At 36.2% G+C, this 15,187-nt stretch overlaps 1 protein-coding gene across 13 annotated transcripts in view; it reads right to left on the bottom strand.

Annotated features, from left to right (window-relative positions):
- The window catches only part of CADPS2 (calcium dependent secretion activator 2), a 281,026-nt gene that overhangs the window by 185,003 nt on the left and 80,836 nt on the right, over positions 1-15,187 (bottom strand). For 11 of the 13 annotated variants that reach the window (XM_085568954.1, XM_077783432.2, XM_085568957.1 and 8 more), the window contains exon 3: positions 3,723-4,055. The exons of the other annotated variants lie outside the window; for them this stretch is intronic. In XM_085568954.1, the coding sequence (XP_085425080.1) occupies positions 3,723-4,055 (333 nt within the window). The remainder of the gene's footprint in view (positions 1-3,722; positions 4,056-15,187) is intronic. 13 annotated transcript variants of the gene reach the window in all.

Here is a 15,187-nt window from a genome sequence, read left to right as displayed (position 1 = left end):
CACAAATCAGTTCGACTTTCAGTTTGACTTACTCCAAAGTTATCTTCTACATTAGTGAATAAATTAAAAAGAAAAAAAAAAAAAAAGGAAAAAAGTATCATGTTTGATCTCTGTAAATCAAATAAATTGAAACCGTTTGGCCAAGCATCTCAAATGCAAGTCAAGGAGCTCATTAAGTCCCAGCTAACTAGCAATCATTTCTTTATCATATAACACAGCTTGAGGCAACACAATGTAAATAAAAATCAGGTGAAAGTCTTAATATTTACAAAATTGAACTTTTTAATCAAAAAGAGATGTGGGTGGTTAACAGCAGTTGCTGGCCATTCGCTAATTGTGAAGTTAAAAGCAAGATCACAATGTGAACATCTTGTTAACGTTCACTACCTAAGTACAAGCTTAGGCATTTAGTGTATGTTAAAAGATTGTGAAAAAAAGTTCTTCTTCAAAGAAAATACATAGAATTCTCATAGCTATGTGGACTCTGTTTGTCAGTGTCAGAGAGCTGATCTGTCATTATTCACTTAATTTCTGATTAGGTTTCTCTGCTGGTTGAATGAACACTGGTCCTCACTGCTGCCACAGGAAGGATGGAGAACAACAGCCAGTATGGACAGGCAGGAACCCTCACCCTGCAGAACTGTCTGCTGGGCTGAGATACCAAGACACCAATGGTTTACAAGTTAAAGGGAATGCTCCATTTAGAGCAGGCTGGGGAGCAGAGGCTGCTGAAATCCAGTAAAAAGTTCCTAAATGCTGAGGAAGTCACAAGGAGGAGGCTGGCAGACAATACCTCCTACGGTTATAAAGAGCACCCTTGTCTGCTTAGCAGCCCTGTAGGAGTAGGATAATTTACTCTTATCATCAACATTGTAAGACATTTTTCTGTTTCCTATTTCCAAAGGACTGGAAGGTATAAAAAAATGGGGGAAAGAAAAAAAGTGTTTTTTGCACAAATTATAATTGTACAGATTGGCTTTTAAGGGCAGCTGTTTCTCAGAGCTGGAAAATATACAGAATTTCATATATCTGATTCTCTCCTAGAAGCACAGGCTAGAAGCCAAACTAATCAAACCTCTATCAAAAATACAATTTTAACATCTATTTGGACTTGGACTTATCTCGCTGCTCCCAGACACTATTGATTATCATTATCTGCATGTCTCTAGTATTCTAAACAGCAGCAGCAAAGGGAAATGAAAGTGAGCATTTCCATACAAAGACAGATAGAGGCTTCTAGGGCAGAATGGAAACTGCTGACTGAAAACAGAGCCTAACTCCATCTCATCTTCTATAAATACACTGTCAGTACAAAGGAATAAGATACAGCCTACACTAAAATATTATTAAAACTAAAATGAGAAATAAGGGATTTCACCAAAGGACAAAAAGGTATTACATTATCAGAAACTGGTTGCTGTCTACAATGCACTTCTTGGCAAAGTTAGGTATGAGTGTTGTCTTTTTCTTTTTAACAGACTTCTCCTCATAACTTTGGTCTATTAGGTGCTTGACTGGACCACAGGAACAGGATATGAAAACTGTTGTTGGCAGCAACTCTGTTGGAGTACATAATGAAAGTTTTTGTTTCAGCAAAGTAACCTCATCCTTGCCTCAGAAAACTAAAATCAGCTAGAACCCCAAAACAAGGGTATACCCTTAAAGCCTTTCCCTCTCCATTCTTTCCAGCTTGAAGTACATAGATGCTCATGTATCTGCTCCAAAGAAGTAGATTTTCATTACTTCACATCCTCCAATACTTACATGAATCCAGGGGAAACACTGTGTACTTCACAGATCTGCACAGAAGATTTTACAGAGTTCAGTGCTTAAAAAAAGCAGGAAGAGCAAGAGAAGTGCCTTCTTTTAATCCCATTGACTCATCTTTGCATATGTCAGGGTGGTCAATCTTTCTTCCTTCTTACCCACAACAAGGTTATTTACTCTTTAATTTGCAAGTAAAGAGTAAGAAAATACAACCATTCTATGCTCACAATTCTACATGTTACAAAAATTAGCCACTAGGATGGTCAGTCACTATGGGTTATGGACCAAGAATTTAAGATAGAAAATTGTTAATATTTGGAAAACAGCTTTGGTCCATCAAATTTTATAAATATATGAACCAAAACAAAGAGGCCTTCAAGTATACAGATACAATAACCTAGTGGATGTATCATCAAAACCACTTCTAGGCTAAGGGAACAATTTTCTTGTTTAATTGTTCAAAGTTCTGCCCAATGCAGACTAACAGCAGATTTTGACTACCCACAGCAATGTACAAATCAAGACCACATCACCAGACACCAGTGGAGAGAAGAATCCATATTGAGTTTCTACTATAAGTAACAAGTTATCTGTTGGCAAAAAATAGTGTTTTTTCATGTTTTCATATAATGGAAGAGGTTGCCCAAAAGGTTTGCGCAATCTATCTCCATGCTTAGAAGTTTTTAAGACCTGGCTGGTAAAGCCCTCAGTAACCTAGTCTGTCTTCACAGCTCACCCTGCTTTGAGCAGGAAGCTGGAATGAATGACCTCCAGAAGACTTATCCAGACTGCCTTCCATGCCTCTATGTTCTATTGTCTATAAAACCCTCCCAAAATTAAGCAGAATTATTCCCCTGGATTTCAATGCTTCTTCATCTTCTTACCAACCCACATATCCCAGATGCTTAGTGATTTATCTGAGAAGTTAAAGGAAAAAGGAAAAAAGAGGGGACAAATAGGAAGAAAAAGAAGGAATACTCTCTTTTAATTCAAAACACTGCTCATAATTTGATGCAGCAGAAATGCTACATACTGCAGATGTTTTGATCGTATAACAGATACATGATTTCATGGTACACTAAGACATATAATTTGTTCCTATATTAAGATGGTCTATTACTACAAACCAGCCTTCAGCCTAATATATGAAAAACATTTTAACTGTGATCTGGTTGACTATTTTACAGATAGTGTAAGAACATGTGTGATCTCAGTTTAAATGCCTCATCTATGCATTGGTTGTGAGACTAGCAAAAATACCTTCTTTTTCTTCAGGTTTTTCCTCCTTAACTGTTAATTTACTCTTCCATCACTATGAACACTGGTTAATAAAATATTTTTGCATGCCAACTATATTACTGACTAGTGAGAGATTATACACATAAATCTAAATATGACTGCTGAATGGACTCTCTTGGTCTCAGTAATTTACAGGAAAAATAATGTATCCAACAAAACAACAATGCAGAAATGTGAAAATTAGCTTTGTAGAGGATGCTTGAATTGAAGCACATTTAGTTCTAACACACAAACCTTCTAGACACTGGATATCCAACAGGATCCTGAATCACATGTCATCTATACATGGCAGCAAATTTCTTTCAAAGATTAACACACAGGCTCAGAAATGTATGTACATGCATATGTAATTTATCAGAGGGTATGCAGATGTACAGACCATCGCCCATTGCTCAAAATCACCCAAATTGTGTGAGCTGTGACATGGTAATAAGAGACCCCTGTACCATAAGTACCACATTCTCTGCATACCCTTTATCCAATTGCTCAGCAGCAATCAGATCATGCAAAGATTCCTTGCTGAGCAGTTTCATCTCCTTGGACTGCAGAAATGCACCTAAATTTGAAGGAGTCTACACACAGGGAGGAAGCACTGGACCTGCTGGCATAGGGGAGACATTCTGGACACAACAAAACTGAATGATACCAATACTTACTTGGCAGGCATTATAAATCAACTGATGTTCCAATTTTTTGATCCCTAGAATCTGTTGAAACATTTCATAAAGCTGTTCCTTGCTCAGAATCAGCTCTGATACAGCACTTAAGGGCATTCTATTCGGCTGTTTGCAAAAGTCCTCTTCTCCCCTGTATATGGCATCATATTTGGCTAGCCAAGAACTTAACACTGTCTCTTTGCTTAATCCATCAATTTCCGGCAAACTTCGGACTCTCTTTTCTATGTTTTTCTTAAAAACATCTCTAAAGTCACTTGCAGAACATCCTCCACTGTGGACCATTCTTGCAACCCGGTCACTCTTGAGAAATACCTTTTAAAGTAAAAGAAGAGAAAAAAAAAAAGAAACAAAGCCAGTTAGCCATGGACACAAATACAAAACAATCCCTTGTATAAGGGAATATAAGCCAGTATTTTGTTCCTACACAAGACAGCCTTATATGAGAGAGCTAGACATTTTGTTATGTTTGTTATGTTTCTCATTTAAAAAAAACTGACCATGTTGAAACCAAGTTTCTGCACTAAGTACTTAAACTGAGTAGTTGTACAAGCATTTTTTGCATAAATTTTGAATAGCTACTCTAGATTAACTTTTAATTTAAAGCAGCTAATTTAAAATTTACTCACAGTGAGACACAAATTCAGGAGGAGAAAAGGAAAAAAAACACACAAAAAAAACCCCCCACCAAAACCCTAAAAAAATAAAGAAACACACAATCAATATTAACAATTGCAAATACAGACTCAAAGACTCAGAGCTCTTTCTACTCTGTAGATATAATACTAGGGATAGAGTATGGGATTCTCTGTGTAAAATCACCAAACGTCAGCATAAAAAGGTCCCTCCCAGCTACTCATACTCTAAGATATGAGAAGTCAAATTACAACAACAAACCAATTAAATCAGTTCCAGCATTCTGTAAAAACTATCACGTGTTCAAGAATGGTTGTTTTCATCTCTTCTAGAAGGGCCTCAGCAAGGTCGATCTTGCCAGACACTGTATGTGCCCTGCACGTAGCCCATTTATTGTACTAAGTCTCGTGAAACTGTTTGTCTACAAGATGCAACCAAGGAAAAGCTGAAGGTGCAGTACAATCACCTGTGTAAACAATGGATGTGTGCCTTGGGCAGAGATTAAACTACATCATGCCATTGAAAGGATAACTCAGGGAGAACCACCTGCTTTCTGCAGCAGAGGGAGATGAATCAAGGCTCTCCACTCTGCATGGTTCAGCTGCTTGGGTGCCACACCAACATCCCAAGCACAGCTGAAATGCAAGGAACAGATGAGAAACCACAAAGCTGAAACAGACCCATCATCTTTCTGACTGCTCTCTTCAGTCAGATGTATGAACTGGGAATTAAGCATGCATTCTCAGATAGTTACCAAGAGCTATGAAATCATATATGATTTTGTGAATGGAGATGATAACACAGCAGAGTTCTGACTCCAGGTACTAGCTGCTGTTAGAAGATGGTGTACCTAACAACCAACCTAAACCAACCTACTGGGCATCACTCTCAAAATACAGAAAAATGGAGTAGGAGAGGATGCAAGCAGATCAAGAAAAATTAATACTAAAATTTTTAGTGCTTGTCAATGCACATCCTCTTGTAGCATATTTTAAAATGCGATTACTTATAAAATTTTTCAACTTACAATATTTTTCAATAGATATCCTAATTGATACTGTTCTTAAATGCTGCAGATTAAACCTAAAAGTATTTGCCCAAGGAGATTATTTTAAAAAACCTCACCACCAATATATGCTAATCACATGTTATGCTCTATCTGTACCATGATACATTTTCTTTTATGCAAACATGAGCATCTAAGGTTAAATACTTACCCATAATGGGACCTGACATAGTTACTGTCAATTAATGCTTATATTAATTTCCTCAAAAGGCTACACAAATATTAAATCTCATTTCAAAACAACTAATAGGCAGAAATTTCATTCAGCAATAAAACTTATTCACACAAACAGGTACAAGGATATTAAGTCTTTACTTGTTTTAACAGTCTGCAATTACAAATGATTCATTCCTTCAACACTCATCAAAAAAAAGATGACTTCAAACTTATTTCAGCTACTTTGTAAAAAATATTTCATCTTCCATCACATTAGCTTGCATACCAACAAGAAAAAGCAGATGAAGAAGACAGTAATATATTAAGAATATTTATAGACACTTTCTACCCAAAATCTCATATTCATGCAAAATCTTGCACACAAAACGATATATTGCTAATATAATTGGACCAGTCTTGTAACAACAAAACAAAACAAACCAACAAACCAACCAACCAACCAAACAAAAAAAAACAAAAAAAAACCCCCACAAAACCCCCCAAAAAACCCCCAAACCCACAAAACCCCAAAAAATACCCCATAACCCAAAAAACTCCAAACCTGCACAATATACACTATAAGAACATCAGTATATCATTCACTTTGCATTACCATCTTTCAGTCTTATTATTCAAAACAATTAATCCTGAATGAAAGGGATGTAAAGCTGCTAGCACTTTCCTTGAATTATAAGGCATACTAATTCAAAATTTCTTTGTGATTGTGAAGTTTATTTTTCAAGAGACTTTTTTCCAGGAAAAACCCCACTTAACCATGGAAGGGAAGTACTATTGTAACACTTGGTGCATGTAATATTCACAAAATAAAGGCATGTTCATGTTAGTCAAAGTAACAGGTATGTGCAAAAAGAAAGTACAATATGCATGTGCCCTTGACTCTAAAATGTTCCCTTCTGATGTGTTTTGAGTCACAAACTGTATTTTTATTAAATTTTCAAAAATTATTCCGAAGTAATTATTTTTCAAGAAGGAAATTACTCAAGATACAAATGCAAGGTGTGAATAACAGGGTACGAAAAACATGGTATTTTCTGCAAAGGAATCCACTGGACCTAATTACACTGGCACTTACTGTACTACTCGTATTTGAGTGAAAATTTGCCATTTTTTCCTGAGGGAAAAAGAACCCATAATATAATCTTTAGAATTAACTACTTGCATTTAAGATAATTAAAAAGCAATAATAACATTTTAGCAAAACTATTTCATATGCAAGGCTTTATTTGCAACAGAAAACCATAAGAGAATAGAAATTCTATATAAGAATGTATCAAATGTATCACAAATTTAAAACACTAAGATGCATTAAAAAGCTATTAAGTGTCTCATCCTGTTCCTGAAAGATATATGGTGCACTCCATGTTCAATGTAAAATCCTTTGCTTCAGTTAGACTTCTTGAGATTCATCTGCTTGGTTTCAGAACTTCCAAAGATTATATGAGCAGCACAGTCATCCTCATGAGGGAAAATATTTTCATTGATTTGTCTTTAAAGCAAAATACTAATTAAGTACATTCACTAATCTCTGATTCTTATGGCCTTCATTCCTGTATTTTAATTGATCATTAGACTCAGTACTAATTAAATAATTATTCAAGAACTTAGAGTGTAAAACCTTATCTCAATTCTCTCAACACTAGGGGTGAAGTGGAGATGAAGAACAGTAAGAGGTTTGATAAATATGAAACTTTAAAATATAAAATATTAAATAAAAAATACCATTAAATATAAAATGCCACAAAAAGTTATTGTGGGCACAAAGAAATCTCATTCTGCATGGAATTAGATTTGGCAGATCAGTCACAATCTTTTGGAAATCCACACAATATTCAGAAATAATTTGCAAGACTCAAGAGTTTTTAATGAAGCATTTCCTGTTACTACCAACATTTTCCAGACTTCCCCAAAGACATCCTGGATTGACACTGTTGTCAGCCAGCATTTGAATGTCTAGAGTCATTACTAGTTTATTGACTCCACAAATCAAAATCAACTATCCATGTTACTCACTGCTAACAAATTATCAAACACTATAAAGGAATGCTCTATTAAATAAAACACATTCTGGAGAAAACAGAACATTCAAATATAGGTTTCGATGGGTCATAAATACCCTCTTTGAGGAAATTTTTCAATTCATGTTATTTAGAGTCCTCCTAAATACTTTTGGACTGAACCACACCTTCAGTTTCTGATGGATAAAATTCAACTCACTCACAGCTGAGATGACACGCTTTTTAAAAAACCCCAATAACAAATGTAATCTACTGAAGCATTGTTTAAATCCACTTTTTTCCAATCATTACACATATGCAATTTCATCTACTGCAAATGCTAGTAAAAACCTAATTCACAATAGTCTTTAGCATTAAATAATTACCTTAGAAGTATATTTTTGTTTCAAGATGAAAAATCATTATTTAGCAGTGTCTACAACTTAAGAAAATGTTAGAAATATTATGAAAAGAACTGATCTTCACTTTTAGAACATACTCCTTAATTAACTTTTCTATTTATTGGACATCATACCAAATTTAGCTAATTATACAATTCAGCATCACAAACATGATTATCTTATTCTCTACTGTAAAGCTCAGGAAAAAGAAGATTCAAGCAAATGCAGTAGGATAGGTGGACCACAAGAATGATTTCTCAACCTTTGAGAACTTCTTGCTCATCTGGCCTCTGTACACCTTCTAGTAGTGCTAAAGCACCAACATTCTCCTCCTCTTCAAGCAATGCAGCACTTGGGAGCTTCATTTGCCATTTTCCACAAGAGGCACTAGAGATTATTCTTCATTTTTGATGGTCACTTCTGTTCCTGTAGCTTTGAGGAGATCACATTTACACTTCAGACATTTGCTATTTCTTAACAGTCAGGGCTCAATGCATCATCTTTCATGGAAAATACTGTGGTAGCTCAAAATGCACACGATATCTCTGGGACAGCAAACTGCTTGACATACTAAGTACCATGTGAATCAACTTATTACCTTTCTTACAATACCTATTTCAAGCTGCGTAACATCTTTTGCACATCTGCTAAATTCTGGCATTCTGGATGCAAACTCTTGGGCTCCATGCACATTTTAGCACAGTAATAGGTGTGTGACAAGTGCACTCAGACACATGGCGAAACCAGCAGCAGTTTGGTACAAGCTCCCAGCTTGGCCTGGGCCACACTTGGTCAAGAATTCCTCTCATTCCCATGTAATCTCTGAAAGCCCACAAAGGAGCAGAGGGACCCAAGTGAGCACTGGTGCATATGACTTGGAACACTGATCAGGTGATTCACACATGAACAGCAGGTGGCTTTTCCAAGACCCATTTATCAAAGAACAAAGAAGGCTGAGGGTACAAGAAATCTCATGTAAACCTCTCCCACTGCTGTAATTTCAATAAAAGCCAACCACCGTGTTCCATTATAGATGACAGATGAAGTGAGTTTTCTTTGAGCTCTCCCAGCTGAACAGCCTGGCTGCATAGCAGTGATCTTCCCTTGAGCCTCTCAAGGCTGAGACCCTTTAAAATGGCAGATCTTTGGTAAGTGGCCGATATTGTGTGTAACCTTTAGTATGATAGCTTTGACTTGTGCCTTAGTAGCTTTACTTATGCCTTGGTAGTTTTGAATCACTGTTCAAACAACTGTGCTGCAGAGTAACAGAGTGAAAGTTGACATTGAACCTTGTTAAATTGCACTTTCAAAACACCATACGCAAAATGCTTTTGCTAATACCTTTCACAAGGCTTCTTTAAGAAATCTAAATCACGCATTTGTGACAAGGTAGAATTAAAAAAAAAAAAAAACATTGCACATAGGGCCTCTAAATAATAGGTTACCCAGGAGTTCTCATACCTTCCTTCTTCTATTACTATGATTACTTGTATGCCATTCTGAGTTAAGCATAAAACAATTCTTTCTTCCAGACTACCAAACAAAGGTGTAACAAGAATCTCTGCACTGATGCAGACCATAGGAAATGCTTCATTACCTACATTTGAACATTGGTAAGTGATTGCATCACTTCTCCAACTGATGTTGCACATAATTTTATCTCTGAAAGTACATGATGTCCTTCTAATTAGGACTATGCAGGTCTCTGTCAGCCTCCAGAAGCTTGCTAATTGAGTGTAAAATACAGGACCAACATTGCCCTCCTACAGCAGCACAATGACTGATGAACCAGAAAGGGAACTATCTAGATCTCCAGTGTTTTTATTCAGGACAATGTACTGCAACTGATGTTTGGGGCATCCTTAAAACACAATAACATTAAACCAGAATGTTTTCATATAACAAAAAAGACTGTCATGTAAAGCCTAAACATATTTCTCTTTGGAGATTTTTTTCAGAAGTACATTATCACTCAGACACAGGTATACAGCTACAGAGAGCAACATTTTGTTCTTATGGATGTGCTCTTGTTTTAAAGGAATTTTCTTCTCCTTTAAACTTACCAGAAGCAAAGCTGGAACTGTATTAAGATTAATGGCAAATATGTCACATCAGAAATTGTCAATTAAAAAATAAAAATGAACAGAAGTACCTCTTTGATGGAGACTGAACAAGGGCACAAAAGACTTTGATGGAAGTCCAAGGAATAGTCAATTCTATGAAAGCTTTTTAGGTTTCTGATATACTTTTCTGATGTGTTCTGTACTCAAGCTCCTGCTGTGCTTTGTAAAATTACCAGAACTCTTGAGTTTATGACATACAGAGTAATTTTTTTGAAACAGCAATTTTCAGGGCTAAATTGAGCACTAAAATTTCTGTAAACGACAATAATTCTCATCCTGCAAACTAAAAGGAATTGAAATTAAGTCTCGTATTTAAAAATTAGATGTGACATGCATCAGCACGTTGTGTTAGAAGAATTACCTGAGGCAAAGGAAAGCATAAGACATTTACTGTGTAATATTAAATAGCCCCAATGCAGCAGCTCTTCAAAGTCACTGTCAAGAGATTTCACCAACCTAAAGTCCTTCCTGTTCCACAGGAATAAAAAGTATTCCCATGTCAGTCATTAGTGTGAGCAATGGTCTCTGGGACCAGCTCTCACACCCCTCAGTATTTCTACTCTAGACTGAAATCACACAATGCATCACACCAAGATCTGGGGCTAGTTTGATGAAGGTGCAAAAACTTCTGACAGTTTGGAGAACAGCTTCCACAGCTATACATTGTAAGAACAAAGGCTTATTCCTAGTAGCAATTAACATATATCATGACCAGCGCTGTTTGCTGCTAGACCTTGGAGCTGCAGAAAAAAACATTGTTTCAGATATGATGTTCTCACTGCACTTATTTCTTGAAATAAATAAAAAAAAAAAAAAAAACACACTAGAATTTATTAAGTTGATGTTTAGATTAGTTCAACTAAGCACATTACAAGAACAAGATCATTTTGGGTCAAAAAGAAATAGTTAATGTAGTAACATCATACATCCAAGAGTAATATAATATTTTTATGCTCCTTGAATAAAATTACTGTGCTGGCTACTGAAAGAGCATTTATATTGAAGAAGACTTTAGTAGTTATCAATGCATTTTAATAGCTACTTCTAATAACTCTTAGCTGCTGAACATGAGTGGAAATTGAGGTAGTTAATGAAATTTGCTCAGTATTTTGAAATCAGAAGCACTTCTCACATTTTTAGAAAAAAAAAAAAAATTAGGCATTGCTTGCAGGTCTTATTCCTCCCCTGTTCTCTTTCATACCCCAGAAATATCCTCCAGGCACTATTTTGACATTTTTACAATTTTTACAATTAAACAATCAGAGTTAAAGGATCCTATTTTTAAATCTATGTAGGTAATCAGAACAGAATCCTCACCTTCAGGTAAAAGCAAAATATTTTATGAAATCACACTTGTAAACTCTTGATTACTCTACTTAAGAATTTGGATGATTATTTTGTTAATGAAAGTTTAATTCTCTTAGGAGTATACTACCTTGTACAGTTTTCCCTAATTTTGAGGGGGTGAGAAATCTGAAAGAAAAGATCTTTGATTTTGGCTAACAGTGAGGTCATGGGGTTTTGTTTTTAAAACCTCTTTAGAGAAGCACATTACATTAAGATGGAAAAAAGAAGCAAAATTTAAAGTAGCAAACCAACCATCATCATCCAAAGAAGCATAATCATTCAATATTTTCCTTTTTTTTTTTAAATATATCTACTACCCTTCCTGAGTACATTAAGCTATGATTTCTTCTTATTAAGATTAATGGTTCAGAAACCATCACAAGCTGAAATTTTCAGGTAATTTACTTTGCTTTCTTCAGCTCTTTTGGGCACAACAGATGCACACTGGACATTTACCACTGCTTAGCAACCAGCTATCTGTAAAAAAAAAAAAAACCACCAAAACTCAAACTCTTGAAAATTAAAATGTCTGTTACTGCTCCAGGGGTACATGCTTGTAAGCATACTACACAACACTGTGCACTGAGATTTGTTATTTTCCAGCTTTTTCAAAATGCACAAGCAATTGCCAATGTCTACCCAAACTGCTGTTCCTGATGGCAACACATTTCACAGAGTCCTGTTTGTGCCTTGGGCATAAGAACAAACAGAGGTATAGTAACAATCACCATAAAAAATCCACAAAACTGGTTCACCCTGAAGCACTGTTTTCTCCTGGATTAATTTATTAAAGTTAACAAGCTACCCTTTTGAAACAAGCATATTTATCCTCCTTTCACAGCTTACAACAGCAGCAATAGTTTTTGCACCCTAGTGAGACACAGTATATAGGCTGCTGCCTACGTGAGCATGGGTGTGGATTACTTTTGCTGTGCTTCCACTTGGAACAGGCATTGTGATCTTCACTTTAATAGTACAGCTTCCCCTTTGACCAAGCCCCATTGCTCAGGCTGAAGCGTACTATAGCAAGCTAACAGCTTACTCTCCAGTGTGCTGATTCTGCCTGACAAGAACTGCTTCCTTTGGTGACCATTGGAAAGTTCCAGGTTATGAGAATTTCAAAGGCTCTATTTTAGATAGTGTAAGACTGAAAAAGGCTGTTAAATTGAATGTGTAACACAGCATGCCTTGCTGATGTCACTGTAAAAAGGCTTAATCTCACCTCACAATTGTTCCCTATTTTCCAGCAAATTCCATAAGGAAGGTGTCCAACCCTGACTATAAGGGAAGAAGATGAAGAAACCAAAGATTGAAAATAAAAAATGACATCAAACAGGAAACATATTTACACAGAAATAATGAGTAGCAGTTTTGCTAAAAAGGATTAGGAAAAAAACATTTACTCAGCATATTTATCTATTTCACAATCAACAGGTAGTTTATACAAAACTACCTCTAGTACCTGCAAACTTGAGAAAAACACACACCTGCTTGAAATCAGTAACTTATATTTTCATTTGCCTTACTAAGGAACTCCTCAATTCTCTGACTTTTTGGTGTTTTCAAAACAGAAGCAGCCCCAGCACTTTATATCTTATGATAGTATTACCTCTTAGGATACTATGTTTCTAAATGTAAACTCCAATTTCTTGCATTAACTGTGAGAAAAATTGAAGTAAATTGATAAGTACAATAAAGAAGCAAAATAATTCTTTACTTCTCTAAATTTTCCTCTGGAGTCACTTGTGGTTCTAGTTTTAATTTCATTTGACTGAAAGTGGACGTTATGTAAGTTTTCATCATTGGTATTGCACTGGGTTAATTTTGTCAGAGATGAAAAGAATTGGTTTTTTCACTTCCCTATTACCATTAATATGCTTCTGCATTAACCATTTTCACCTGAGTATAGATTAATAGCTTTTAGTTTGAATGAGCATACTCCTATATCTTTATTTTTGAATATAATACCAGGCGCTCTATAGTCAGACCAGATCTGCTGAGATCCTTTCAGTCCCTATCACCCACCACCACCCTAAATACTTTCATGCAAAGTAAGGACACTGTTTCAGAACACATATTTTTACTGATCAATGCCACTTTTTCATTTCCAGTTTATACATTCTGCCACTGCAGCTGAATGCTCAAAAATGACATGAGCAAATAAAAATTGGGCTGAAGCCACCCGTAATGCTGCCTCATAACCTTATTTTTCTGCTTTAGCAACTGAAAAAGTGCCAGCAAACTGACAACTTAAGCAAATAACCAGCCTTTTCTTTCCCTGTACTAATTAGTTTTAGTGTCTTATTATTTGGTGGAGTAGAAAGGGCAATGTTTGTAGGGGAGAAAGGTTAAAGGTCTGACCACTCTGTGGCCTAAGGAAACTGGAAAAGAACTGACCCATCACGAGTACTGCAAAACTTGGGTAGTCACAGGAAAACAAAGGCAAGAGTAGAGCCTTGAAAGCCTTTGAAGGCTTACTGATCATGTCCTATCAATCTGGCACCCATTCTCCTACTGTGATCCCCAGGATTTAGGGGAAATAGATACATGGGAAAATGCAGCCACTTTCCATCTAAGTAAAAACTTCTGCACCCCATGAAGAGTGACATTGTTTTAACAGTATTCTTGAGAATTAGATGTAGTGTACAGCAGTGGCAGAGCAAAAGATCTACGAGAAGGAACCACAGCTGCGTACTTCGCATCCCAAAGTCAAATAGAAAAGGCTGATTGCACCTATTGCCTCCTGCATGACTCAACAGCTGCTTGGATAGTCCACTACAACTGTTTAAAAAATAATTCCATCATTACTAAAATATGGGAAGTAAGAACAACTCTGAGGAGAAAAAAAGGTGACAAATGCCACAGGTATCTGGAACTGCTAGACTGGAGTCAAGTAAATGAAGAGATGCAAATTAGAAGATGAAAGGAATACAAACTGTCCTGCTACCCATGTTTAGCTATGTAATTCACCCATTTTAGCCCTCTTTCCGAATGCTGGGCAAGGGTACACTGCTCCAGAATACAGCCCAGAGCTCCTAATGCAGGCTGTGCTTTGAAGCACTCCCTATAGGAACCTCTCTTGCTACAATGAGGACAGAGAAGCTTGCAAAGATTAATTGTCCAGAGTGTTCTACAAAACATCCCAGGGCAAGTGGTGTGACTGCCTTCCAGAAGTTCTGAACAGTCACAACAGAAGACTTTGAATGATTTGGGGAGAAACAGGATGAAACAACACAGTTGAGTTTAATTGCAAGCTGATGTGATAGATAATACTAGTTTTGTGATAAGAATGTATTTGGTGTTACAAAAATTGCTTCCTTGCTTCTCCCAAAGGACAATCTGTACTTCAAAGCATTTCTGTTCTAAGAGGAAGACAAGAACAACATAATGTAAGTGCAAATGTAGGCAGGGACAATACATCATGAAAATGTGAGTGCTTGGGGAATTGTTTTTTATGTCTTTGCACTTAGAATACATTATTATTTGTGTGGACATTTCTTAACAGCAACGCCATCTCATCACTCATTAGAATGCATTTCTATTTCAGAAAGTTATAAAGGATATTCAGGGCTGGCAGACACTAAGCCATTGGCATGTCAGACTCAGCTGCTAACTGTAGTCTTACAAATATTTTTTGTGGGGCAATTTTTATTCCAATACAACTTTCTTAAAAAAACAGACTTTATCATAAATACATTTTCTC

The sequence above is a fragment of the Lonchura striata genome, chromosome 1A, assembly GCF_050655825.1.
Source record: "Lonchura striata isolate lonStrDom1 chromosome 1A, ASM5065582v1, whole genome shotgun sequence".
NCBI classification, from domain to species: domain Eukaryota; kingdom Metazoa; phylum Chordata; class Aves; order Passeriformes; family Estrildidae; genus Lonchura; species Lonchura striata.
The sequence above is the reverse complement of the archived record's forward strand: the minus strand, read 5'-3'. Positions and strand labels throughout refer to the sequence as shown.